Source organism: Antennarius striatus, chromosome 12, assembly GCF_040054535.1.
Source record: "Antennarius striatus isolate MH-2024 chromosome 12, ASM4005453v1, whole genome shotgun sequence".
NCBI lineage: Eukaryota > Metazoa > Chordata > Actinopteri > Lophiiformes > Antennariidae > Antennarius > Antennarius striatus.
In genome coordinates this window covers 11,969,314-11,997,108 of record NC_090787.1, presented here as the reverse complement: position 1 = coordinate 11,997,108, position 27,795 = coordinate 11,969,314, and the positions used below count along the sequence as shown (strand labels likewise).

The window sequence follows — 27,795 nt, the reverse complement described above, 5'->3', positions numbered from 1 at the left end:
GAAAAATTAAGATTAAAGACCAAAACCAGTCATCATAATATATGCAAGTACCAAGTTTAGGAAAAATCTCTGAACTCATTCCAGCTTCTCCCGAAATAATCACCCGATCTAACATTAAATAAACAAACACACACACGCGCACACACACACACACACACACACACACACACACACACACACACACACACACACACACACACACACACACACACACACACACAAACACACACACATTTGCAGCTATATGCTGGTATTGATTCATTGTTGGTTTGATGTTTGTTTTCCTGAAGAAAGTAATTTGCTGTGGTTTAGTGACTTCTACTATTTAGATGAAGCCAGATTAATGGCTGCTCCTCACTGTCGCCTTGTTGTCTTTTTGGCTTGTTAAGAAAATGGATTGGGAATTCTTCTCCACTTGTCAGTAAATACATCAGCGTCGATTGCAGTCTACTTGTGGGCTCATCTGTTTCACAACTCTTCGTTCCACTGTTTTACTCGACCCGGCCCTGGTCCCAGGGACAATTCCACAGTAGACAACAATGAAGAATATTGTGTGAATCTGTTCTGTTTTTCTTCTTTAAAGATCCTGAAGACTTAATTTCGAACTTTCAAATTATTTATGATCAGACTGCACATTGGAATCTCTACAGAACTGGAATAAATTAAAATCAATGTGTTCATGGGAGCATCACAATAATCTTCTGTTTGAACAGGACAAATAATGGCTGAGCTAATGTTTAACCTTGTTTTTTTGTGAGCAGAGAGTGAATCCAAGAGTTACCATGAAATAATACACACCAAATTTGTTCATGGCACTTAAAGGAGTAAAAAGTGTGTGGCCTGACCCCTGATTTCCCTGGGTCATTTAGAATCATGACAGCTGCACAGACCGGAGAGCAATGGAACAGGCACCAATTATTGGAAAATCACAGCCTGTTCTCCAAATGATCCCCAATACACCAAGGTAATTTTGCTGTGTCTGAAAAGCAATAACTCCAGACTCTGGAACAATGAGAACCTATTATATCCTCCAAAATTATTATTACTATTGTGAGATTGCCCAAAGCAGTAAACTAATAGTAACTTATATGAACAGCACATTGACAAAAACTTTTAAAAAATTATAGTTACCAGAAATATTTAACATTTTAGGATAATGATGAAAATTTTAAATAATGACTAGTTTTACTGTTGATTTGTTGGATGTTATGCTGATAATAGATGTGCATCTGCAATTTAGTTTAAAACTGTGAATACATATGACTAAAGTTTATCCACATTGCAGGTCAAGGGTCTGCTGTGGCGGATCAGGCAACAGATGAGAGGTGGGGTACACCTCGATTAAGACACCAGCTAATTGCAGGGCCATGTAACAGGGACTTTGTAATATGTGAGATATTCTGGTCGGCCATCATCGGGCCATGAGATGGTTCCTCAAACTTTTCAGCAGAGTGTGAAGTAGGGATAGAATATTAATGTGTTTAAAAATTGACATTGATTAGTATGCAAGATTATCAACAGGAGCCAGTGTTGGTGGCTATTTACAGTACGGGTTGTGAGTTTAAATCTCAATGGGGTTTGGATTACTTTTCTTTCCAAATTTCCCTTGGAACCAATAATGTCCACTATGTCCATCAAGTAGACTGTGAAGAAGAAACCCCCTGTATTCGTTCCGTCGTCGGGTTATTTTGCTACTTGCCCTTTCTATCTTGCCCTCTTTCTTGGTAGCTCCATCCTCAACGCCCTTTTACCAACTCACAATCTCTCCTCTGGATGTGTTCACACCATCCAAGTCTGCTCTCTCTAACTTTGTCTCCAAAACATCTCACCTTGGTTGTTCCTCTGATGAGCTCATTTCTGATCCTCCAACATGGTCAGTCCTAGAAGTTCAACATCTTCATTTCCACCACCTCCAGTTCTGCTTCCTGTCTTGTTTTCTTATCTGTACATCATGACTGTCCTTGTCGCTGTTTTGTAAACTTTTCCCTTCATTCTCGCAAGACAGTCTTCTGTCACATAAGACAGCTGACAATTTTTTCTGTTCCAGCCTGCTTGGTTCCGCACCTCCGTCACTTGGGGGTTGTTGACCTCAAATATATAATACATAAACTTGTTTCCTGTCATGTTTTTGTAATTGAAATGTTTGACTCTTCACTGCCCTCTTGTGAATGTATCAATGTAAATGTAAATTAAGCATGGAAGTACTGTATGTTAGAAATAAATAAAAAAAATCTCTAAAATGAGAAAGTGCAAATGCAATACCTCTACATGTGATGGTTTATTTTGAAGTAATATTTTTCCCTCATTTTATTTGGACACGCGAAGATGAGACAATTACAATCATCTGGTCTTCAAGAAGATGGATGGATGGATGGACGGACGGACAGACGGACGGACGGACTTGTGTAAGGGATTTTAACTGCTCTTCCACCAGAGATGATTAGTTTTGCTTATTTTTCCACAGTGGATAAAAGTTTTGCAATTTGGAATTTATAAAAAAAAAAGAAGTCATATCCACTTGCTTCTTTTTCACCAAATCTTTTTACGATTCCTTGATATGTTACAGAAATGGTGTTCCATGATGTTTTTTTTCTGTCTACTGTAATCTGGAAATCGTACATACGTTTAAAACAATCACAAATGTAGCAGGTCCCACTGTTGCTGCGCATTTTTCTGCACATCTCCACCGCACCATGACGTTCCTGAGAATTTACCTTTGACCCGTTTCCTCTCGCGAAGAGTTGAGCCAATCGTCTTGCTCGTTGTTGAGAGGCGCTCAAGTTTCTCGGATGTTCATAACCTTTCGTCAACATGGTGAGTACAGCCATTAAAACGAAGTTTTTTGCCTGTAAAGTTATCAATACTATCTGTATAATGCATATGAGTACTTATTTGTTGTTTTAACGACGGATAATTGTCTACGTTCCGGTAGAACAATGTTACGAGTCCCAAGAACATCACATGCTAGCATGTCGCGTTAGCACTAAGCTAATACAGCGGCACACACATCGCCATGGCTCAGGCTATGTCTTGGAAATGCTGCTGAACTGTTCAAAGTATAAGCGTATAATATGATAGTTAAATTCTGATAAAACTTACTTAATCAATTATATACAAAGATATTCTCAAATCACGTCGAGATGCTACCAAAAGACGCAACGTAATGTAGATTGCGAGTCAAACAACTAGCTCAACTCTCAAATCACCGTTCATAAGACATGCTTCTCTTCCAGTGTTTAGTCAGTCATCTCCCTGATCATTTTACGTGGTTTCGGGCGCTAACAAGTTAGCATTTTCTGTCGTTTAAGAGACTAGAAAATGTAATTATTGTTTGGAATTGATGATTAAGAGATGACTGCAATGAAAAAAAAAGGGGGGGGGAATCACATGCGAACTGCTGTTCGAAGACTAGCAGGGTAACCTAACCTTTAGCATTACGTTAGCAGTTCAATGAACGTATATTCTTAACGCCGACTTTTGCGCTTTTGCTCACACATAGAAAATAATATTAAAAATTTAACGTCATGTTAAAACGCAATATCGCCTTTTGTAATTCACACGATTCATTACCTACCTTCCTATATGTGTTCCAGCTGTGAAAACTGAATCAAATTGTGTTGTTTTATTACTATTGTTAAAAATATTACATTGATGCATAAAAATATAAAAAATATTGTATAAATACTCATTCTGTAACTCAACCTTTGATTACAAACCTGTACTGGTTTGCATGATCATCAGTGGTCAATGCAACTCAACCAATTAAGTCTGATGCGCTTCAGGTTGATTGGCCGGTCCCAAATTGACCATAGGAGTGAGTGTGTGTGTGAATGTTTATTTTTTGTTTCTATGTGGCTCTGCGGTACGCTGGCGTCGTGCCCGGAGTGTCCCCTGCCTCACTGAGTCTGCCAGGATAGGCACTGGCTACCCTGCGACCTGCGTTAGCGGATTAAGCGGGTTGGAAGATGAATGAATGAATGAATGAATAATTCTTAGTGAATCATGGCCAAGTGGAGAAGAAAGTGGTGTGCTTGTTTTGAGAGGTGAAGGTAAGAAAGCACATAGTGTTAATTATTCTCATGGTCATCAGTGGGATTTTGTAAATTCATCGTGCATAATTATACTTATGCCTCCAATTTATTAAACAGATTTTTACACTCGTCAAACCAACCTTCCGAAAAAGTTAGCTGCAATCATGGTATCCTCTCCAGAGTAGAGTGGAACTTTATTGATCCCTTAAGGAGGTTCTGTCATGGAAATTAACTTCTCTGTCGTACTACACACAGCACAGTGAGCACCCAAAAGCACACAGAAAGTAGTACCAAGACCTAGAAAGAATAAAAATAACCCATCAAGAATATACAAATGAAAAGGCATATATAGGCATAGGACTGCCATTTTAAAGTAAATATTTATTACACGTGTGCCAAACTCAAGGCCTGGGGGCCAGATGTGGCCCGCCACATCATTTCATGTGGCCCGCGAAAGCATAAAAGGCCAGAGTGTCTAAAAATAAATTGGTCAAAAGTGTGCTTTGAACAAAAACTACATTTTCCACAATGCAGTAATTAAGCCCAATTTAACTTTGACAAAAATGTTTTGAGCAAAGTTAATGTCCTAACTTGTGTTTAGTATTATTTTTCTTGATTCACTTGAATAGTTTGATTCTTGATTGATGGAGTTCTGTGGGTTTCATATCATGACAAATTAAGATTTATGTTATAACAAATAAACATTTTTCATGAAAGTGTAATGTTTGTAACTTGAATAAGTAATAAATTTAGTTATTTAACATTAAGGAGTTGTTACATTTACATTACATTGAGCTACATTTATTTACATTTATAAGTTACATCTGGCCCTTAAAGGAAACTCATGCTGATGTGGCCCTTGGTGAAAATGAGGGCAGGCTAATCAAGCTAAGCTAAGCCTCTGGTGATGGAGAAGGGTGATTGTTTCACTGGCGAGTTTATTGAAGCATTACTAGACTTTATCCACAAACAGTAATAGTAAAATTTAATTAAGTGGTATCAAGATGTTTCATTCATTCTTTCCTTATCCCTCTATTTTTAGGCGATGTTCCATTTACTTTCATCACAATAAATTAAGACAGGGGATGAGTAAAAGAGAGGCATGTAAAAATAGACTTTAACCCACAGAGTTTCTTGCATGTATTGTACTTGAGTCTGAGATACAGTTGAACTGTCTTAAAGAGACCACGTGACCCATTGCAGTTAAATTTTGATTCCTAAGTTTGTGTTCAGTCATTCAGCAGTTTTTCATCAGTTTACCTCTCAGGTATTGTTTATGGCAGCTGTACTCCATTTTGTAGATTGATTAAATTCTTGATATTTCTAACAGTCAGCTCCTGTGGAAAAAAAAGTGCTCTTTGATATATTTAATCAATCTGACTTACCTTTTAACCTTTAGGGCTGCTTACAAAATAGCCTGCATTTGCAATTATTTTAATTAGCTGACCTGGCGACAGTTTGTCTTGCTGGGTGACTCATAATTAAGCTTTATGAACCATGTCAGCCCTAATTGATTAGTTGGGTTAATTTAAGTCGGTTTGAACTGTAGTCATCACTTTCTTAGTGGTTTTTTTTTGTCAAACATGCCCCAGGACTTGAGAAAAACTTGAAAGTAATGGCACTGTAGCAGTCATTAGTAACTAAACACAAAAATTACATTCATCATTCATTCATCGTCAACTGCTTCATCCGCTGTCGCGGGGGGCTGGAGCCTATCCTAGCTGAAGCACAAAAAATCAGACTTTACGCCTAGTATTGAAGTGTAACTTTGTGTGAAGGTAAGCTTGATGCTCATAAAAAAAACTAAATGGACATTAATTAAATATCAGATAGTGAGAAGATGCCTGAGAAGATTCCTGAGAAATGGAGGAGAAGTGTACTGGTACCCATTTTTAAGAACAAGGGAGATGTGCAGAATTGTGGTAACTACAGAGGAATAAAGCTGATGAGCCATACAATGAAGTTATGGGAAAGAGTAGTGGAAGCTAGACTAAGGGCAGAAGTGAGCATTTGTGAGCAGCAGTATGGTTTCATGCCAAAAAAGAGTACTACAGATGCAGTATTTGCTTTGAGGATGTTGATGGAGAAGTACAGAGAAGGCCAAACGGAACTGCATTGTGTTTTTGTAGATCTGAAGAAAGCTTATGACAGGGTGCCCAGAGAGGAACTGTGGTATTGTATGAGGAAGTCTGGAGTGGCAGAGAAGTATGTTAGAGGGGTGCAGGACATGTATGAGGACTCTAAGACAGTGGTGAGGTGTGCTGTAGGTGAGACAGAGGAGTTCAAGGTGGAGGTGGGACTGCATCAGGGATCAGCTCTGAGCCCCTTCTTGTTCGCTATGGTGATGGACAGGCTGACAGACGAGGTCAGACAGGAATCTACATGGACTATGAGGTTTGCAGATGGTATTGTGATCTGCAGTGAGAGCAGGGAACAGGTGGAGGAGAAGCTAGAGAGGTGGAAGTTTGTCCTGGAAAGGAGAGGAATGAAGGTTAGCCACAGAAAGACAGAATACATGTGTGTGAATGAGAGGGACTCAAGTGGAAGAGTGAGGTTACAGGGAGAAGAGATCAAGAAGGTGAAGGATTTTAAGTACTTAGGGTCAACAGTCCAGAGCAATGGAGTGTGGAAAAGAGGTGAAGAAGTGTGTACAGGCAGGATGGAACGGGTGGAGAAAAGTGTCAGGTGTGATAGAAGAGTCTCAGCTAAAATGAAAGGAAAGGTGTACAAAACTGTGGTTAGACAAGCGATGTTGTTTGGTCTAGAGACAGTGTCACTGAGGAAAAAACAGGAGACAGAGCTGGAGGTAGCAGAGATGAAGATGCTGAGGTTCTCTGGGAGTGACCAGGATAGATAGCATCAGGAATGAGTACATCAGAGGGACAGCACAGGTTAGAGTTTTTGGAGTCAGAGACACCAGACTGAGATGGTTTGGACATGTCCAGAGGAGAGATAGTGAATATACTGTATTGGTGGAGGGATGCTGAGTTTTGAACAGCCAGGCAGGAGGCCTAGAGGAAGACCAAAGAGGAGGTTTATGGATGTAGTGAAAGAGGACATGAAGGTAGTTGGTGTGAGAGAAGAGGATGCAGAAGACAGGGTTAGATGGAGGCAACTGATTCACTGTGGCGACTCCTGAAGGGAATAGCCTAAAGAAAAAGAAGTCAGTTTTCACTTTTAACGAAAACTGTTTAATTGTTAAAACTTTTCAATTTGTTGGAAGTGTATGGAGTATTTAAGCCTTCATAACAAAGGAACATCAACAGTTAAATTAATTTAAAAGTATTCTGAAGTTATACGTCATCATGTTCATTTAATTTTTCATATTTAGTTTTTGACCCCTTTTTATGTCTCTACATTTTCTTTATAAACAGACAATTTTCATGTGTTCCACCTATAATAGTGTTCCACCTATAATTTTCAAATACAGGGTGCATCTACCATACTTAAAAAATGAATTTACACTACATTCAATTTTAGTACTACTTTCATCAAATGAAAATATTACAATTAAAAGAACTAATTATTAGAGAAAAATAAAAATTTAGTATTTTTGTGAGAAGTATTTAGTATTTTTGATTGTCCATTTCTGATAACAACACTGTCCCCAGAAATTTGCTAAGACCATATTTCAAGGCTTGATGAGCTGTGATAATCTATGGATTATCACAGCTCATACGGAAGTAAAGAAAAATCTTGGTTAAAACAATGTGGCTTGTAGCTTCTTCCATAATGATATAATACCCACAATAAGCATGGTACAAATCTGACATTGCAGCGTGCATGAATTCATTTTTTAACGGATCACCAGAATTTGGCTGGCTTTTGGGTTTGGAGCTGCAACACATTGTTTCATTAAAAAAAACATCCTTGCCTCCATTTCACTCTTGCTCACTGTGTGTATGTGCTCTCTATTGATCTGTGGGATGTCTTCCTGTTTTATCTCTTGGTTGTCTTTCCATCATCTTGGCTGAAGCTGAGGGTTAAAGACCTTCACTGTAAAGGAAAATCAGTTGTCATGCTGGCAGCAGCTAAGTGGTGGCCAAGAGTGACAGTGGATAGTAGATCTAGTACGACAGACTGTGTCAGTGTTGTCCTGCAAGGGCAAGTCATAAGTAATGCTGAAACAAGTACAGTAGTTGGCTGTTTTTGGACATTTTCAAGCATTTAAACCTTTGCTGTTTTGCTTAATAGCTGTAATAATTTTCTTCTTTCCTTAATAATAATTGAATTATTATTCAGGTCTTAGACTTCCTGAATAATTCAAGAAGTCCCAAGCCCAATGTAATTTCAGGATTTTACACTGGGCTTGAGAATATCTAATAAGCATTTTTTTTGTGAAGGCTTTGTTTGTCTGATTATTTGTTAATTTCGACCTACGAGAGAGATGGGATCTATTTGTATCTGTTTGGTTGTTTTGTCAAGCTACCTACCAGCATGAGCTGTGAAGGCTTTGTTTATACTGTATATGGTTTTAGTGTAGCAGGTTTGATGAACATTAAATATCAAGTTGACATTTTTTCCAATTTTCTAAAACAACACTTAAAAATGAGGTTATAATTAAGTCAAATGAACATTTATTAGCATAGTATTCATATCATGTTGCAAATAATACACAACATTATTCCACAGGTTAGAATTTGCATTTCTTATTGTACTTAATCAATCTATTTGTGCTGCTTTTGCGTTACTATAGTGATGTTATGAAGGCCACCAGCATGCTGTGTAAACTAGTGTAAACTAATCCCACAAAAGAAGACTTCACAAATTAAATGTGCTGCTATTTTTAGATCATAAACCCGTAAGGCGTAGGATCTGACATATTTTTAGTTTTCTTTAAGCAATGCTGAATGTGTTTGCTGTAGAAAATAGTATAAACAAGAACAATCTGCCTATTTGGGCTTTCCAAGTCGTTTTCAAGCCAAGTCAGAATTTTCGTTGTTGACATTTGTGATCACCCATTCCCCAAAATATACTATGTTAAGTCAATGTCAACAGCAACCATGTCGTAACATGATGGATGTCTCGAAAGATCAGAAGTTATTATTCTGTAACTTCATTATTGCTAATCAGCTGATGTTAATCGGTTTTCTCATAAATATTTCAGCCCAAAAATTATGAATTTTTCAGCTTTTTACAAAATATTTTTGAGTTGTGGGGCAGGACGAATGCAAAAATTGGTGAATCATGGTAACTTTGCCTTATGTTTGAAATTGCTGCTGCGGTGAGCTCATGACTGCTTTACAGTGCAGTGTTGTAAATAGTTTACAATCCTGTCACAGCTTTTTTTTTTTTTAAGCTTTAACTGTCTGGAATTTTTAAGTTTAAGAAACCTGGTCAGAATGCCAGCTTTTTCAGAAGCAGTTGTTACACTTGTAATAATCAAGTGTAAGAATCATGAAAATAAGCAGTAAACTAATCATTACTGAAAGTTTTTTACTTAATTGGAAAAACAATAACAATGAATTTCATGTTTTAAATAATTGTCACAGTAGTCAATAGATTACTTGATGTTGACTGATATAATCAAAGCTCTCTTTAGCAGAGCAGACTTAAACTTTGTAACAAAGGCCACGAACCTGAAGTCCCTGGGTTCATTCTGCTACAGCTAGCCCCTAAAATATTTGGGAAGCAACATCAGGTGACATCAGGTGTTGAGAAACTGCAAAAACAGCTGGAGCAGCATGTGCACGACTGGATTGCTGTTTAGATTTGTTTTTACTGGTAAAGAATTTGCCAGTGCACTCAATGGTTGGCTTGCGGGCTGAGTAGCACCCTTAATCATCAGCAGACTTTATTCTATGTGCACCAATCTAAAATAAATGCAGGCTAATGTCTCAAATCATTATGATGGCTATGTTTAGCTTTAGAAGGGCTTGATTTCAGATTATTTTGAAGACTTTAGTTTATGGTGCAATCCAGTGATGCTGTTTCACACTGAGGTGCATTTCATATGTTGCCTTTCCTCCTTTTTTATACTGGTATGTAGATTGTACATGCCATGAAAAGGTTTCTTTTATCTTGGCTACACTGTAAAATTGCAGCCATTCTAATCAAACAGGTTTTAAAAACCATAATGTGAACTACATATAAATACTGTATATAGATATTCAGAGACACTACAAGCATGGCTTTTTAAGATGCTGCATTAAGTATGCGCACATTAAACCACCGGCTGTTCACTAAATCTGGTATTCTTTATTCATGGCAGTCTTCAACGGAGGCTAATAATGGCCCGAGCCAAGCGCCACCCTACCCAGGTGTCCCACCCTCGGGGATACCTCCCCCATTTGTAAGTCAGTGACAGATGCAGTGTGTTTATGACAGTTAGTGTTTCACTTCTTGTTTCCAGTTGTCACGCAGGGCTGAAATGAGATGATTCAATATTAAAGGTCTTCATTAATGTTTAATCCACTGCAATGCATCTGCTCTCTTTGTTTAGATGGGACCACCAGGAATACCACCTCATTTCCCGCCCATGGGTATGCCACCAATGGGACAGCGACCGCCCAACATGACGCCCATGCCACCTGGTATAATTCCCCCAGGTATAATGCCACCTATGGGAGCACCACCAATGGGACAGGTGCGTCTTGCATGCTCTTTGTGTCTTCGAAGGAGTGGTTTTAGATAACTTGTAGCTAAAGTTGTCTGATGAGCATTGCTGAGCCGTTGGCAACCTTTTAAAAAATACATTATTTATACTTACAGCCTAAATTGGTCACATTTAGCGAGCATATGTGGTTCTGTTGTGCATATAAATAGGTGCAATACTGAAGGGTGTGTGATGAAGGTGTCAGCAACACAAGGCTCAAAAGGTGGTGAGCTGATGTTGGTTGGTGTGTTGCTACTTCACAAATCATAAAATGTGGCATCACACCATTAAATAAGCAAAGCAGACTTGGTTTCAATCTCACCCTCCCAGTTGTATGCAGTCCACCACACACATGCACACACACCAACACCCTGTCTCACGCTGTGTCTTGATACTTCTGCATGCACTAGGTGGCATAAAAATGCCAGATGAATTTTTCATGATGCTGCTTTTTTTAGATGCCAGGCATGATGCCACCTATGATGCCAGGAATGATGATGGCCCATCGCATGCCAGCTGCGGCTGTACAACCAACAGGACCGGTAACACTTCTTGCTACTTTTTAATCAATGCTGGGTTTCACACTACTTAAAAATAGACAGCAATTTCTGAACGGGTAAAAGCATTTGTGCAGCTGAACCATCACTGTTAGATGTGAATGGATTTCGTTCCGCTGTGATAGATTGGATATTTGGGCAACTTTTTGAACTGAAACAGCTCAAAGCAAACAGAATATAAACGTGGTGTGTGATTAAAGTTATCACTTATTTGTTACATCCTGCGAAGTAGTGATGTATTGTAATTGTCAGTGTTTGTGTTTGTTTGTCCGTCCGTCCGTCCACCAAATATCTTCACAAACGTTGCAGATAGAAAGATGAAAGAAAAAGCACATTACTCCAGCAGCAAAGGGGATGAAAATGAAATGACCTTGAGAAAGCTAGGTCAAGGTCAAATTTCAACTTTTGTACATTTTTTTGCACATATCTCAGGAACCAGATAAAAAGCGTTATATTCAGGGAGGCAAGGGGATGAAAATTAGATCACAACGATGACTTTGGAAATACTAGGTCAAGGTCAAATTTTCACGTTTATACCTTTTTAGGTACACATCTCAGAAGCGTGATGAGATGTAATCACAAAACAAAAAGCAACATATTCAGGAAGCCAGAGCCACCACAATGTTATGATGTCGCGGGATGTTGCAAATGTAACACATGAGCCTCGCAGTTGATGATCGTCGAGTTGTAAGCATGTTATGCAAATGAGAAATCTGATATATTTATGGATACAACATCCAGATGGCTTTGAAAATCCATTTAATCCAAGCATTTTTTTATTACCCTGTAAGAGGAATACTATAGAATTATCCGTCTAATTGTAAATAGTCTGTTCAGGGAATCCTGTATCTAGCCTGAAAAACCTTTGTAGCTGCCCCAGAAATTGTGCATCTCTTAGTTGCTTTAATCAATCGTTTAATTTGACATTTTTAAGCATATTTTAAATCTGTGTCCTTGGATACAAATATTTGTTCCATCTTGAGGCTATGGAGGTCTGAGCTGTTTAGGAAAGCTTAAGTTACCCTGTCTTTTGAATTAGTGTGTCTTCCCAGCTGAATTCATCATTTAGTGGTGGAGATGCACTGATGTAATCTTTTACATATGTGAGTGTTTCCATTAATAAAATGTTCTTTTCCACAGCCCGGTGTTGACACTCCAGGTAAGACCCTTAATTTGTCAATTTCATAACGAAAGATTTTCTTACATAGTTTGTATTCATTATAAGGGCAACATCTCACTCAATTCTGTTTTTATCCTCACAGCTGCTCCACCCGGAACAGCTGCAAGTGTAAGTGTTTGTCTTGTAATATTTTTTCTTTATATGCAGTACCGTAATCGCGAAATTACTATTTTGAGTTCTCATCATTAGCTCCACTATTTCGTCTTCTGTCTCCTTAATAACCACAGTCTGTCAACATTTCATTGTCTGTCATCCCTGCAGAGCACCACAAATGGATCGCCACAGGAAGAACAGCCTAAGAAGGTTTGTTCCTTTTGAAGATAGAAATATGTATTTAAAAGGATTAACTTTATTTGCTAGACAGTGTAGTGGTTTCGTGCTTTATTTTTTTCACTCTGACGCAGCTGATTTCTCTGTTGTTTTTGTCCCTGACAGAAATCCCTGTGGACAGAGCACAAATCACTGGATGGGAAAACCTATTATTACAATACAGAGACTAAGCAGTCCACATGGGAGAAACCAGATGATCTAAAATCTCCTGCAGAGGTATAAACATTCATTGCCAATATAACACCCAAAGTAACCCATTATTTCCTTGCTCAGATATGTATGATCCTCTTTCTAAGAGAGGTGAGATGCTGCATTCAACATAATTTACACGATTTAAAAATGTGCAAATCCTTTTTATCATAATTACTGGGGGGGTTTTCATATGTTTGTTTTGTTTTTGATCAAAACATTGATACAGGATTCATTCTGAATTTCTTTTTGTTGTTGAATTTTGTGTCAGCAACAAACAAGTTGCAGAAAAATAGGTTAGTAATTGGTGACGCTTTCATCAAGCAATAGTGAAATGTTTACTTCTTAAATGGATTTCATGCTACTACTAGAATGAATGAATGAATACTTCTAGTAAACACAATTTCTTAACACATAATCATACAACACATTTTGGTTTTGTATATATTTTAATCTGTGTTTTTTTATTCCCCCAAGTGTAAAAATGATGGTGGGATGTGTTGGTTGGTATACCTTGCACACTGCACACTAGGTTTACCAAAATACACATGTGTCGGCTCGGCTCAAAGCATATCTGTGAAACTGCTTATTCAAGCTTCACAAACATTTGCACATAAATTAGACATAGTGATTTCTTTTTGCCTTTCAATATTATATTTTTCTGCAGATCTTTTTTTTTGAGTTTCCAAGGAAAGATGGTTTTCAGGTGATATATCCAAAACAATATACTGTACATGACTGTTGGCTAACCAAAGAAATAGATATGTTTTGTACTGATGCATTGACTGTTGACTTTTTCATGACGTTTAAGGGGAAGTAGTCTTCAAATTACTCAGTACTGACTATTTTTGGTCCACTCCAAGGATAAATATTAAACAGGCCTCAATTGCATATATGAAGATCCATATTATAGATGAAACATTTTAATTCATGAAATGTATAATCATTTTCGATGAAATTCAATCATTTTTCCGAGGTGCACTGGCGTCGTGCCCAGAGTTTCCCCCGCCTCACGTCCTCAGTCAGCTGGGATAGGCTACAGCTCCCTGTTACTTGCCACAGTGGATGAAGCTGTAGACGGTGAATTGATAAATTATCTGTTTCTCCCCTTTTCTGTAGCAAATGCTGTCTAAATGCCCTTGGAAGGAATACAAGTCGGACACAGGGAAGCCTTATTATTACAACTCACAGACTAAGGAGTCAAGATGGACCAAACCCAAAGATTTGGAGGACCTGGAAGGTAAAGGAAAGTTGTCTGATGTTGCAGGAAAAGGACATTTATAGCTCCATGGATGAGCTTACACAAGGATATGTTGGTTCCATTAATGTACAAATTCAGGAGTACATGAATCCTCCTGCTGCATGTTTTTCTCTGAGATGTCTTCTCTGCGTCAAGCTTTGAAATGAAAGCAGGTACCTTAACATCTTTCTCCTCTGGTCTCTTCCAGCCTTGATCAAAGCAGAGGAGAATGGGTAAGAGCTCACTCCTTACCCTCTGCTACTCTTTGCTGCTGCATTTTCTGTTATGAACACTGCATGCAGTAATCATCAGATATACTGATCAAAAACCTGATGACCATCTACAAATATTAATGCTGTCTGAAGCTCCGCCTTCTTGGTATTCTCCAGGTTGTGTGCTGTGATCTGACCTGTCATGATGTGTTTTCAGAACCACAGAAACTGCACCTCCTGGCACCACAGCTGCTCCGGTGTTGCAAACAGATAATACAGCCACTGTAACGACTGTGATGGAGGTAGAAACTACAACAGCGGTCCCAGAAGAGCACGTGTCTCAGGCGCCTGTGCAAAATACACCTGAGGTCAAGCCCGCAGATGCACCTGTGGCTTCCTCAGAGAGCTCAGCTGCCCCAGAGACCACAGCCAGGTGAACAATTATGTCTGATAGAGAAACTGGTAGTGTGTCCATGACTCTGAGACACACATGTCCATCTTGGACCACAGAGTCATAGGACTTCTCAGGTTCATGTACACAACACCCTTTAACCTCATGATGGATGGGGTGTGTCTGGTTTGATGTTTAATTTACGGTGAATACTGAGTGTCTTAACTACATTGTACTCATGTACAGTTTTGTTAGACTCAAAACATTTTCCTCTGACCCTAGCGTTGAAGTTGCAAAAGAAGAAAGACCAGAGATTCAGAAGAAAGTGTACAAATGGAACACAAAAGAGGAAGCCAAGCAGGCCTTCAAAGAGCTGCTGAAGGAGAAGGTAAGCCGGGCCAAGGAGTGAGTTTAATGTGTGGATTAAGAACCAAGTCGAGGGACAGTGTTCAATTTGCTTGATTTTAACAGATCAAATACACAAACTCCTTGCACTGCTTGTCTTGGTGCACTTGCTTGGACATGCAGTGCATCCATTAATTCACCGTGTATTCATCCATTATTCATTCTTAGTGTTGAGCATTTTAAAAAGCTTTATCTTGCTCTTGCTATCACAACTACAAATAGTATAGAGCATGCGGCCTCATCATTTGGAGAAAGCTTAGTTTGAAAAGTGAACAATCCACGAATTTCATGCAGGTAATATTAAGGTGGCTGTTGATCATCGTGTAGGGCTCATTTATCGTAACACGTCAATTTGTTTAAAACGAACTGTCTAATAGCTAATAATAATCTAAGAAAGTAATGTTAAACCTGTTGATTGGAAGTACTAGCTTTGCATTTTTCATGATGAAGTGAGGCTGCTGCCTTCATATAACATTATGGGTTTGGTTCAGATGTGAGCCCCACATAATTAACTCCAACCATCTAGATGTTTAATGCTTCATTAGTATAAATAGATTTGTTTTAAAGGTTAGTTTTTACCTTGCCAGTATCTCTAAATGCCAGTAGAGCCTTTGCATTTCAATCTGAATGTATCCCGTCCCTCCTTGTGAGCCTAAGGGAGGTCTTACACTATTGTTAAGCTTTACCTCCTGCTGCAGTGGATGTGTGGATTTGCGACCTAATGCCACCTACCTTGAATGCTGCTATATTTAGGCCCCTTTTAATTTTGTGCACAAAGCTCTCCTCTGAGATTGCTTGCTTTTTTCTGCATGATCTTAATGGCTCTGTCTTTATGATTAGCTTCATTAGATCAACAGCATGGGGCTGGCTGGGATTAAAACAGTGAGAAAAAGGGTATGCCTCACTGAGTTAGAATAACTGTGACAACGGACAAGACGGAGGCGGAATCAGTTCATAATGGATGAAGGAGTTTTTCTCCGGGAGAGGCAAGTGGCAGAAAGAGCACTTATAGAAGTCATGAGTGGTACTTCTATGAATTATTGCCACTCTCCACCTCTTAACTCTGCATCTTTTAGTAATTAAGGATGTGTAGAGACAAAGCAGCTCAGCTCATTGTCCCTCTGTCTTTATAACATACAAAAAGGGCGTTTCAGCTATCCATCTCCATCACTTGTTCATTGAAAATGTCAAAAGTTAAACACACGAGTTAACCTCTCAGTTTGATCATACAGGCCACCGTGACTTTGAATGTTAATCTCTGTATTTCAGGGTGTGTCCTCAAACTCCTCTTGGGAACAGGCCATGAAAATGATTATCAACGATCCTCGCTACAGGTACACACTTCTCCAAGGAATAGGTCATTTTATTTACAATAGCTGGTGAGAGTTGTTCCCATCTGGCTCTTATTTTTCTTTGTCATCACAGCGCTCTCCCCAAACTGAGTGAGAAGAAACAAGCATTCAATGCCTACAAAGTGCAGACTGAGAAGGAGGAAAAAGAGGAAGCCAGGATTAAATACAAGGAGTCCAAAGAGACCTTTCAGAGGTTCTTAGAGAACCATGACAAGATGACATCTACCACCAGATACAAGTAAGAGATATCACAGTTGAGTTTTTTCCAGTATAGATTTGTGGTTTCCTGAATTGCCAATATGGTAATACAGACCAGGGATCAGTGAAACGGCATTATAGGTGATGGAGTTTTCAGCACTGCTGTCTCATCTCCTGGATCATTTAATCATTTAGGATGCACATGTGTATGTATGAGATATACATGTTTGCATGAGAGAGCAGCACAACCCCAAAACCAGAAATTGCATCTGGTCAGTGTTTATTATGCAGACCTTGAAAAGTTTAGGAGTTCATGTGACACCGGGGTCAGACTGGGGCAGCGATTTTGAAATTTTGAATGGGAATACAGCGAGCAGTTGGACTGGATAGCAATCTTTGTGTGTGTGTGTGTGTGTGTGTGTGTGTGTGTGTGTGTGTGTGTGTGTGTGTGTGTGTGTGTGTGTGTGTGTGTGTGTGTGTGTGTTTAAGTACAGTCAACTTGGAGTTCATCAAGTTCAACTCTGCTACTTCAGTTTTTATGACCATGTTGAATATTAGTTCTGCACAACTTTGCATCTGATGTTTTCTGCTTGTTGTGAAAAAAAAGAAGTTAAAAATGGATTTGGCCGGTGAAATGCTGCCCTCATGTGGTTTATTTTCCGTAAACTGATCTTTCTTGTTATCCAGGAAAGCTGAACAGATGTTTGGTGAGATAGAGGTGTGGAGCTGTGTGCCAGAACGAGACAGACTGGAGATTTATGAAGATGTTTTGTTCTACCTTTCTAAGAAAGAGAAGGTAAGACTGTTGTCTTCATTTCACTTCGTTTTCATCTGTGGAGATATTTCAAGTTTGACTATCATGAGGTTTGCAAGCACTGCCACGGTTAATGTCTTGCTCTTAATGTCTTCCTAATCAGGAACAAGCCAAGCAACTAAGAAAGAGGAACTGGGAAGCCCTGAAGAACATTTTAGATAACATGGCCAACGTGACATATCGTACCACCTGGTCTGAGGCCCAGCAGTACCTGCTAGACAACCCTACCTTTGCAGAGGATGAGGAGCTGCAGAGTATGAGACCATATTTTCATGCCATTTCACCCTCACTTCAACCACATGTTCACTTGTCTGTGAATATTTGAAAGCTGTTTGACTTCTGCCTTTTGACAGTGTTTTATTTGCTTACAGATATGGACAAAGAGGATGCTCTCATTTGTTTTGAGGAACATATTCGGGCATTGGAGAAGGAGGAGGAGGAAGAAAAACAAAAGACTCTTCTCAGGGAGAGGAGACGACAGCGCAAGAATAGAGAGGCTTTCCAGGTGAACACTCCTAACACAGTTGCGTAAAAGACAGAATTTTTGGACCAACATTAGTCATTGTGAGTTTTTTAATTCTTGTTTTCTTCTCAGAAATTTCTAGACGAGCTCCACGACCACGGTCAACTTCACTCTATGTCCGCCTGGATGGAGATGTACCCGACCTTGAGCTCTGACATCCGCTTTGCCAACATGCTGGGCCAGCCGGGTGAGACAGCACGCCACCACACACGTAGGTTCACATGTCCTCATGAGCTGAATGCTCGGGAACACGTGGGCGTGACACCAAACTACACATGACAAGAACTCCCAACAGCTGAGGAAGTAAACCGCATCAGAGTAGTGGTTCACGTGTTTTATGTAGATAACCTAACTCATTTTATCGAACTTGTTTTTTCACCATTTCCCCACAATGTTGACACAGTCTGGTCTAATTTTTAGAAATCAGATTTTTATTAACTTTATTTTTATTTTATTTTTTATGCCTAAAACAAATTCTGTATTCTTTGACTTACCCCATGGATCTTACAGGTTCCACTCCACTGGATCTGTTCAAATTCTACGTGGAAGACTTGAAGGCCCGCTACCACGACGAGAAGAGGATAATTAAAGACATTCTTAAGGTAAAAATGTTGTGTCTTCTTCGTCATTAACATTTACTTTAAGCTTTATTCTTTTTTTAAATGTCACACACCTTCATCATCTGCCTCCTGTTTGTGTGTTCTCACTTGTGCTGCAGGACAAAGGGTTCTTGGTAGAAATCAACACTGGCTTTGAGGACTTTGGGTCAGTCATCAGCTCAGATAAGAGAGCCACAACTCTGGATGCAGGAAACATCAAACTGGCCTTCAACAGTGTAAGACTTCTGTTCTATGTAGATTTGTCTTCTGAATAACTAAGTGCATTAATTTAGTTTAAGTTTTAATTAGTTCTCCTTCAACCTCAACTGTAAAGCTCTGCAGAGAATCCACAATAAGTGGTTGCCTGTGTAAAATGATTGCTTTGTGCATCAGAAATATTTCTACTATATTTCCAAAATGATTAACTAAACCTTGTGTATGTCTGCAACTGCAGAGTTGCCTGTTTATGCAAGTAATCTTGGAATTTTTTGCATATGAACCATTCTCATATTCCACTCTCTTTGGTCACGTTTAACCACCAGCAGTCGATGAAAAGGCCTCATGAATGTTTCTGAATAGAAATGAGCCTTTTGTGACACAGACTTTGAGCTGCTCGTGAGTGAATGGTGGAGTTAATGTGCTTCTTAACTTCAGCCTCAATCTGTCACTGCAGTATTTATATATGATTATAACAACCTGAGTGACAGCTTCACATTCTGTCTAAATGATTGTTAATGGTCGTGCACCCACTGGGATTTCATTTGTAAATTGAAGTTTAATTAGTGAACAGTATTTCTTTGAGTTCTGTTTTGGTGATCTTAAGTTGTGACTTGGGTTGTAAAGGACATATAAGTGCAATGTAATGTTGTGTGGCACCTCTGTGTTAGCTTCGTGATAATTCGTCACCACATACTTCAGATGTGTCCTTTGCAAACTGGTGAATGTGATGGTGAGGCAGTCCTGATGAAATGTGAACTTTAATATCTCAGGAGCTTTACATCTTATCGAATCAAAAGGTTTGAATGTTTGTAGCTCAGGTAACAAAGATGTCTGTGAAGTGGCATTAAATTTGGGAAAAGCTTCATTGTACAACCAGGCTTAAATTCACCACCACCTCATCCACAAGATTTTCGCAGGCAGGGATCACAGTTTTTGTAAATGTACGATACTTGAGAACATTCAGCTTGAAGAATGCAGTTTACTGTGTGCTATTGTCTGTATTTATTCAAATGAATCCATATTGCAACCTCTGGCCGTCTAGCTACTGGAAAAGGCTGAAGCCAGAGAGAGGGAGCGCGAGAAGGAGGAGGCCAGGAAGATGAAAAGGAAAGAGGCGGCCTTTAAAAACATGCTGAAGCAGGCCACGCCTCCTCTGGAGCCAGAGAATACATGGGAAATGGTCTGTGGTTTTACTGTGGCAACTATTTTCCATTTCTAGCCCTTTCCTGTTTCTAATAAATACTAAATTATTCACAAAAGTAATAATCACAGTTCTCTTTCACATTTTATTTAGTTTTTGTGATGACTGATGTCGATTTACGATCATAATTTCAGGTCCGAGAGAGATTCCTAAAAGAATCTGCATTTGAAGATGTGACTTTGGAAGCAGAAAGAAAAAGAATATTCAAAGACTTCATGCATGTCTTAGAGGTAAGTGTGTCGATGGGAAAGTTCTTCATCAATATCACTGAGTAAGATGAAGATGTTTGACATGATGGGTATTTCTGAACAGCATGAATGCCAACATCACCACTCCAAGACAAAGAAGCACTCGAAGAAGTCCAAGAAGCATCACAGGAAACGATCCCGCTCTCGATCGGTTCGTAATCTTGAATCAGTCATCAAGAGTATCTCCTCCACCTCCATCCCAGTGTTCTGTCACACCTTCTTCATCTCACAATATAATGTGTGTCTACAGGGCTCAGAGTCTGAGGATGATGAATACCATAAGAAGAAAAAGAGGTCGCAGTCCAAATCTCCCTCTGAACACTCATCAAGTGGAGAATCTGGTGAGTGACATACGGATCGTTCATGACTATTATGGTATGGATACACAGTAGTATTTGGATTTACTGTCATTTTCTTCCTGAAACCAGAGAGAAGCTATAAAAAGTCTAAGAAGCACAAGAAGAAGGCCAAGAAGAGACGTCATAAGTCTGTAAGTGGAGAACCTTAAAATTCTAATGTTCTATATGTAGATATATCTATCTCTATATACATATAGGTATAGATATGTAAGTTTGTTTATGCACTGATGGTGATTACAACGTGCAGGCATCTCCAGACTCCGACAATGAAAAGAAAGGAAGAGAGCGAGATGGAAAGCGTGAAAAGGACCTAGAGAAAGACAAAGAGAACGATAAGTCTCGGGGGAAATCTCGCTCCGACTCGAAACAGAAGTCCCCTAAAAGAAAGTCGGCAAAAGAGGAGGTTGGTTTCTGTTCTTGCTGTTGTGGGTGAAACATTTGCTGGGTGTGAAGAAGTTGTTGCCTAACATTCGTACGGCTAAGGAACCCTAGAGGCTGAGAGACCTTCACACGTTGTGTGAGTCTCAGGCTGCTTGGCAGACAAGCTTGGCTTGGCTTCCAGTTTTCAGTCGACTCTCCTCCCCCACGAGGGATCTGTTCAAAGGCTTCGGTACCAAAGTATACCGACTACTTACTGAGTATTCCTACTGTTCTGGTAGTCAGATTGCTGTTGCAGAGAGAAGTATTTATCAAGTATTCTCCTGAGGCTAATCTTTCTATCTCATCAAATTTTAGAGTGACTACTAGTGATTGCTAATTACTTGATCCACATTCTAAGGTTCTATAAGCCAAGGACAAGGATGCACACACCATTTAGATACTATCTAAGAGTTTCTAAGCATTTCTGAGTGATGGTGTTTTCTATGTTGTGTTCAGGGTGGCTGGGATACATCAGGCAGCGAACTGAGTGAAGGAGAGCTGGAAAAAAGAAGAAGAACTTTACTGGAACAGCTGGACGCTCCTTGATGGTCACACTTGTGCTCTTCATGCATTCCCCATTGAGCTCGTCTGACTGCTGGCCGTCCCCTTCTGGACTGTGAAAACACCTTTCTCTGACGCTTAAAGGAATGTTCTACATTGAGTTAACACAGCTACTCATTTGAAATAAAAGCCGTTCAGCCGCTCAAGTTTAGATTTTTTTCTTTTTTTAGTATTTTTTAGTTGTAGATGTAATGTACGTTTTCCATTGCCAACAATTTTTTTTACATCCAGTTAAACTTAGTTCTCTAAGGTCACAAGGACAGAAGTAGATTCTCTTCATCCAGAGATGAAAAAAGATTGATCCAACTAAGCTGCAGCTTTTCTCAAATGGTCACAAGAAATTTTAATTGGAGCATTTGTCAAACTTCAACTGTAATGCAATGTAATAAAATTTTATTTCAATGAAAAGTCTGTGTGTTATTGCATAATTAAGGAGATTATTAAGGTCTAAGGCACATATTTGTTTTCTCAAAACATTTTCACTGGTGACTCATACCTGTACCACCAAATATCACCAATGTCCTCCACTGCACACATGTTGTTAAATAGGAGTGTTCTATATGAATACTGTACTAAGATTAGCTGGTAGTTCAATGAATCACCTCATTGGTGGTTGACCAACAAAAACTGGACCAATTTAATGCTTAAAGGATTTGATTCTCATTTTGAATGCTTATTAAAAGTCCTGTGTTACTGTGGTCTCCGTTTATATTAGTGACCGTAACCTAGATACTGTACATGACTTCAGCTTCAGCCTAAAATGATCATGTGACTTCTAGAACTAATTAAAAAAGAGAAGGAAAAGAAACACATTCAATGTAAATAGTTTATTTGCTCATATTTGTTGAAAATCTCATCACCTATTTTTTATTTTTTTAAAAAAAAGCATGTTATTTTGACGAAAACACAAATTGCCAGGATACATTTCCGGTGGGGAGGGGGGAAAAAAAACAAACAGTATTATCCAGTTAGAGAAACATCACCATTACAGTGTAGCTGAGACAAGAGATGAATGGAAGCACATGCTTTACTGGAGATCATTACAGGAGGGAGTGTCACGCTGACTCAAAACCAGCCAATCACAGCATATCTTGGGAACTATTATTCATTTTGTTACCTTTGTCGACACATCAGAACACGTTTAATCATTTAGGAGCTGGCTTTGACGCCCCTGTGACACAACCACCAGCAAATTTCAGGAGACTGGCCGCCTCCTGCGTGACAGTGACGGTGATTTAACAAACTACCGTAGATTCATTTGGCTTCTTTAAATACACAAAAATGGAAACAAAAAACTATAAGTTAATAAAATTCAAGTGGTATAGCACAAGGCAATGAAAACTTTTGTTTAAGCAATATGTACAAAAGTAACCATCCGGTAATGTGGATTAAGTAAAAAACATGATTTGTAGCAAAATATCTGTACAGACAGGAAACTTTGTTAATGTACTTTGTTTTGCCGTGTTTTAAATGATCACTGACATACACTTAGATGAAAACATGATTTAGAGGAATCCTTTCAGTGGTTAAATACTATACATTAAAATTACAATAAAATGAGCAGACACAGTAGCTGGATTATAATCTGTTAAACTAATTGGAATATCAAAATGAAAGCATCCAGTTTAGATAATGAGATCCAGTTAGGTTCAATATTTTATGTGCAGCTTTTATGTGTATTAGAAAAGGTATTTTGTGGCTCATTAATCTGTATTTGCTTTATTTGTTCCCAGAAACCAAAGTGCTGCTACAGAAACGCAACATTTTAAATGGACGGCAGCGTTAAATGAGCAGACGGCCCACAAATCAGACTCCAAGTATTTAACTCTGGAAACAACTTCAGCTTGAAAAATCAACTGTCTTTCAACTTCATTTGTCTTCATCCTAAATCAGCTAAAAATTAAGTATCCATGTCTGACCCTCAGCCCTTTATTAGGTTTTATAAGTCTCATGAGATGTAAAAAAAATATTTGTATAGTTTGAGGAATGGAAGGAAGCACCGGAATGTACAGAGATGGTGTCTAATTCAACACTAAAAGTATTTGTAACAGCGAAAGGGAACGTGTCCCGTACATTCTACATTAGGTTTTTCAAGGAAGCATCTCTTCAGGTGGCTTCAAGGTCACCACAAGTCCACTTTTACACACCTTTAAAGTTAAAGCCAGATGGAGTTATATTGCTTAGAGTGGGAGATTTTAAAAACAGCTATCAGACAAAAGACAGCGTGACGTTAGCCCACAGAAATAAGTTCAGGCACTTGGCTTGCCGAAGGTTTCTGAAGCAACCTTTCAGACATAATAAATGAGTCCCATATACATCCCAGTCCTTCATAGTGAAAAGCTTGTATACCACAGACATAGAATGTGTTCTTATGTAATGTATATACATAATCATCTCTATGGTTTCTACTTTCTACCACACTTGTCATCTTTCACATATCATCCTTCCATCTGTGTCAAACTTCCCATCTCTCCTTCAATTGACAATACCTGTCCATCCATCCATCCATCCATCCATCCATCCATCCATCCATCCATCCATCCATCCATCCATCGCCCCCTTCCCTCCATCAGCACATTCACTGTTCCCTCATCACATGACCACTTCGCCGTTGTTCACTGGTCGCAGGTTTTGATCATCAAAGCGCCTCCTGACACTCCTCCGCACGGCGTCCGCTCGCCTGTAAGGCTGATTCCTCAAATCTGAGGGGATGGGGGTGAGGTTGGGGGTGGGAGCAGGGATGGAGGGGTAGGGGGTGAATAAAAAGAGCCGTCAGTCATCTTGTCGAAATACTTTTTGATGAGCCCTCATGCTCAGAGTGCTGTCAGCCTGTCTTTCAAAGCAGCAGGAGTTCTACACAGGAAAAACCTTTCAGGTCAACTGTCTCTGGGAATTAAAATGGAGACAGAGCACTGGATTGCTCTTGTAAACAAGGCACACCCTCCCCATGAAAATGGGAACTAACTACTTTTTAAAAAGTACCTATTTTCATTATTATACATTAAATTTTACTTTAAAGAAGGGGATATGATAGGTAGAAAAGAGAGGGAGTGGTAGAGGACAGTAAAACATGGAAGGGAGGTAATAAAGAGATGCTTGCCAGGTCTGGGACACATCCACCATTACAGGGGGGCTACTGGAGGAGTTCCTTACCCTCGAGTAGACATTGGGAAATTTAGTAATGTTATTCTTCTTTAGTGCTAGATGAAGAGAAGACAAAATGAGGGTTAGAAATGGAGGAGGAGGAGAGCAAGCCCAACATGTTCACACTGGCTTTGCTAAGGGAGCAATGCAAAGCTGGCAGCTTGCGACATGAACGAGGGAAAAAGGACAGAGTGGGCATGAGAGGGGACAGAGCTGGAGGGTGTTAAGTCCTTCAAAAGCTTCTCTGTTTTTTCTGTGTTATAAACCTAGTCTGCTTTGGAGAGAGAGGCTACCAGCAGGACAGAAGAAGAGCCCGGATCAAATGTCCAGGACAGAGCACTGGTGAACAGAATTAAACAAATACTGTTTCTGGGACACGGGTTGTTTTGGAAAGCAGCATCTAAACCAAAAACCAAGCAATGCATGCATGCAGACAGGAGACACTGATTACCAGTGATGTAATTACAACAACACAAGTGTTAAGTCAGTAAAACCACCTGGCTGCACGTTAGTAGCACTCACACCCAATGCAGCTTGGAAAACTGACACTGCAATGTTAGTGGTTATATGCAGACACCATGCAGAATCAATGAGCAACAGGGTCAAAGCAGCCTGCATGCAATAAGCTGTATCAGCAGCAGTAATAATGCAATAATGATGAGCGCACACATGTTGAATGAAAACATTGATTGACACACACGAACAGCGAGTGATAATGTCATGACATTAGTCATACCTGCCATGTGATGATGAGTACATCATTCATTATTTATCTTCAATGTCTTGCCACTAGATGGCAGCACACATCTTAACTTGTCTGCTGTTACTTTACAAAAAGTGCATTCTTCATCCATGACATCTGTTACACAGATAATAGTGTGACCTTGGCGACACCTTCCTCTGTGACGTCAAGGTATGCCATCGTTGATAAATGAGGGTATCACACTTCATGCAGGTGGGCAGAGAAAGCCACCCCCACCACCTGACACCAAGTCACTCTCAAGGGCAAGAAAATATGGACACACAGTCGCATGCACTCGTGTTGCTTGTGTGTGTGTGTGTGTGTGTGTGTGTGTGTGTGTGCGTGCGTGCGTGTGTGTGTGTGCATCTCAAATCCAGGGGTTTGAGAGTTGAGTTGGACAGTTAAGGAGTGTGACGGGGCATGCATGGGTGGAGGCGGGCAAGGCAAAGACGAGGAGGTTTTGTTCCAGCAACCTTATAGAAGAGACAGTTCTATAAGCTTAGTAATGGTACTCCTCATTGAGGGCGGGCTCGCAGAAGAACCGAGAGCCACGCTTGGCTGTGCGGGCGGTAAAGGGCACTGTCTTCAGCACTGCATTGAGAACAACAGCCAGAACAAGACAGGACAAACACAGTATAAGAAAAGCAGAGTCTTCCAGAGGTTATGCACTGGTTAGCAATGAGCAAATACCCAACAACACAATTAGCATCAGAAGAGACAAAATGTTTTTAAGAGCACTTTAGAGGGAAATCTACCTGCTTCTGCTCGAATAAAGGGCCTGAATAATACATAAAAGAATCCAGGGCTACTAGTTTTAGTTTCATCTGGCTTTGCTTAGATGTAAATTTACATTTTTCTTGCCACTGGTGGTGGAAAAATGCACAAGGAAGTATTTCAATATTATAATCATCTTGAAAGTAAAAAACACTCACATATGTTAACAACAAGATGTGCTCAAAGAGTGGGAAAAATAATTAAAAGTAGCCTTTTATTACACATTATGACTTTGTAATTTTTTAATTCTAATAATATAATACTTGAAATGTTAATCTAACAATCCATCAGACTAATTTAGCACATATTCTGTATGAAAAACAACAAGAAGTTTATATTTTGCCAAGCAAATATAAATGTAAGTTTGAAGTCAGACAATATTTTAATATTGCAGATATTCAGGAGTGTCAGACTGTAACTCAGCATAGTTATTAGATTGCCTTGACAACATGTTTATTTTCAACTCTAAAATGCTGAAATAAGAAGTAGAGAAAAATTGTTCATGAAATACTGTTAATATCAATGGATTTTTAAACTTCTTCATTCCCGTATCAGCCCTAAAAAACTGCATTAACTATAGAGTTAAAACACCCACATGCATTGTTGTAGTAGTACAGTATTATATAAAGTTTATTATGAAAATGTACCTGTACTTATTAAATAGTACCTGTGCTGATATTAATGCTACTGCTGCCCTTCACTGAATGAAAGGTGTGTTTATGGCCCTCTGGTTATTTCAGACTCTGGGACCAAACCTGCCCTCATCTCTAGATGGTGTTATAAAGCAATGACAGCAGCGCTCAGCAATGGTTGGACACAATTGAACTGAAAGTCGCTGGATTAGCTGAGCTGTTTGGACTCACTAGGTTACAACAAACATCTGTCAGCAGTGTTTGAACCAGAGCCACAGTCATTGTGTTAGTCGCTTAAGAATCCGCTTGTTAATGACTGAACGTCCAGCACCAGAGAACCAGCACGAGAGAGGACCTTCATGCAAAGCGCCTTGTGTGTGCACACGTGTGTGTGTGTGTGTGTGTGTGTGTGTGTGTGTAGCAAGAGACTGTAACCAGGCTGAGGTGACGTTACCCGTAATGATGTCCTCAATGGCTCCATCCTTGCCCTCGTAGACGTGGCGGCTATCTTTCACCTGTTTCCTCCTCAACTCGTGGATCAGCTCCTGCTGCTGTCGTTTGTTCTTATGGGATGGAGACTGAAGAGGACACACATCAAGCACTCCTTTAAAATCTGTCTATGCATCACCCTGGTCATGAGTACATCTGAATCACCAAAGAAGTTTTCTCTCAAATGGCTTCTCTTGTTTCACCTGTGCCTTCAATCCACTAGTTTTTGCATGTGAACTAATGGGACCATTTAGGACCATTAATGGGACCATTTAGGAGGTCCAACCACTGATCCACAGCTGCTGGGATGCATCTCAGCAGGGTGCCAGACTGAGCTAGATATAACTACAGCCAGCAGGCAGCTGGTCCTCAACTACAGTATTTTCTGGA

The 27,795-nt window shown here is 39.5% G+C and overlaps 2 protein-coding genes across 7 annotated transcripts in view; one reads left to right on the top strand and one right to left on the bottom strand.

Moving 5' to 3' along the window:
* The first annotated feature begins 2,763 nt into the window (after positions 1-2,763).
* On the top strand, positions 2,764-22,034 carry prpf40a (PRP40 pre-mRNA processing factor 40 homolog A). 3 transcript variants are annotated; one of them, XM_068329668.1, is made up of 27 exons: positions 2,767-2,814; positions 10,243-10,323; positions 10,474-10,617; positions 11,085-11,168; positions 12,324-12,342; positions 12,446-12,471; positions 12,625-12,666; positions 12,799-12,909; positions 14,002-14,122; positions 14,331-14,355; positions 14,552-14,767; positions 15,008-15,113; positions 16,400-16,464; positions 16,556-16,720; positions 17,368-17,476; positions 17,598-17,748; positions 17,866-17,999; positions 18,090-18,228; positions 18,528-18,619; positions 18,736-18,852; positions 19,878-20,015; positions 20,171-20,266; positions 20,349-20,435; positions 20,535-20,625; positions 20,713-20,774; positions 20,891-21,046; positions 21,520-22,034. In XM_068329668.1, the coding sequence occupies exons 1-27, from the start codon at positions 2,812-2,814 to the stop codon at positions 21,607-21,609; spliced, it is 2,670 nt and encodes an 889-aa protein (XP_068185769.1). In that variant the 5' UTR covers positions 2,767-2,811; the 3' UTR covers positions 21,610-22,034. The 3 variants fall into 3 exon arrangements, with proteins under 3 accessions (XP_068185771.1, XP_068185769.1, XP_068185770.1); XM_068329669.1 differs by having other exon boundaries at positions 18,090-18,204; positions 21,520-22,033; XM_068329670.1 differs by lacking the exon at positions 10,243-10,323 and having other exon boundaries at positions 2,764-2,814; positions 21,520-22,033.
* Positions 22,035-22,436: 402 nt separating this feature from the next.
* Positions 22,437-27,795, bottom strand: part of fmnl2a (formin-like 2a) — a 46,398-nt gene continuing 41,039 nt past the window's right edge. The window contains exons 25-27 of one of the 4 annotated variants that reach the window (XM_068328636.1): positions 27,371-27,494; positions 24,725-24,824; positions 22,437-24,326 (exon numbers count right to left, since the gene is read on the bottom strand). In XM_068328636.1, the coding sequence (XP_068184737.1) occupies position 24,326; positions 24,725-24,824; positions 27,371-27,494 (225 nt within the window). In that variant the 3' untranslated portion in view covers positions 22,437-24,325. The other 3 variants (XM_068328637.1, XM_068328635.1, XM_068328638.1) reach the window with 3 other exon arrangements.

Bases quoted from the DNA above. Each gene is read 5' to 3' on its own strand.
- prpf40a (XM_068329668.1), top strand. The intron at 17,749-17,865 runs GTATGAGACCAT...ATTTGCTTACAG, and splicing joins AGAGGATGAGGAGCTGCAGA to ATATGGACAAAGAGGATGCT. The intron at 18,620-18,735 runs GTAAAAATGTTG...CTTGTGCTGCAG, and splicing joins TAATTAAAGACATTCTTAAG to GACAAAGGGTTCTTGGTAGA.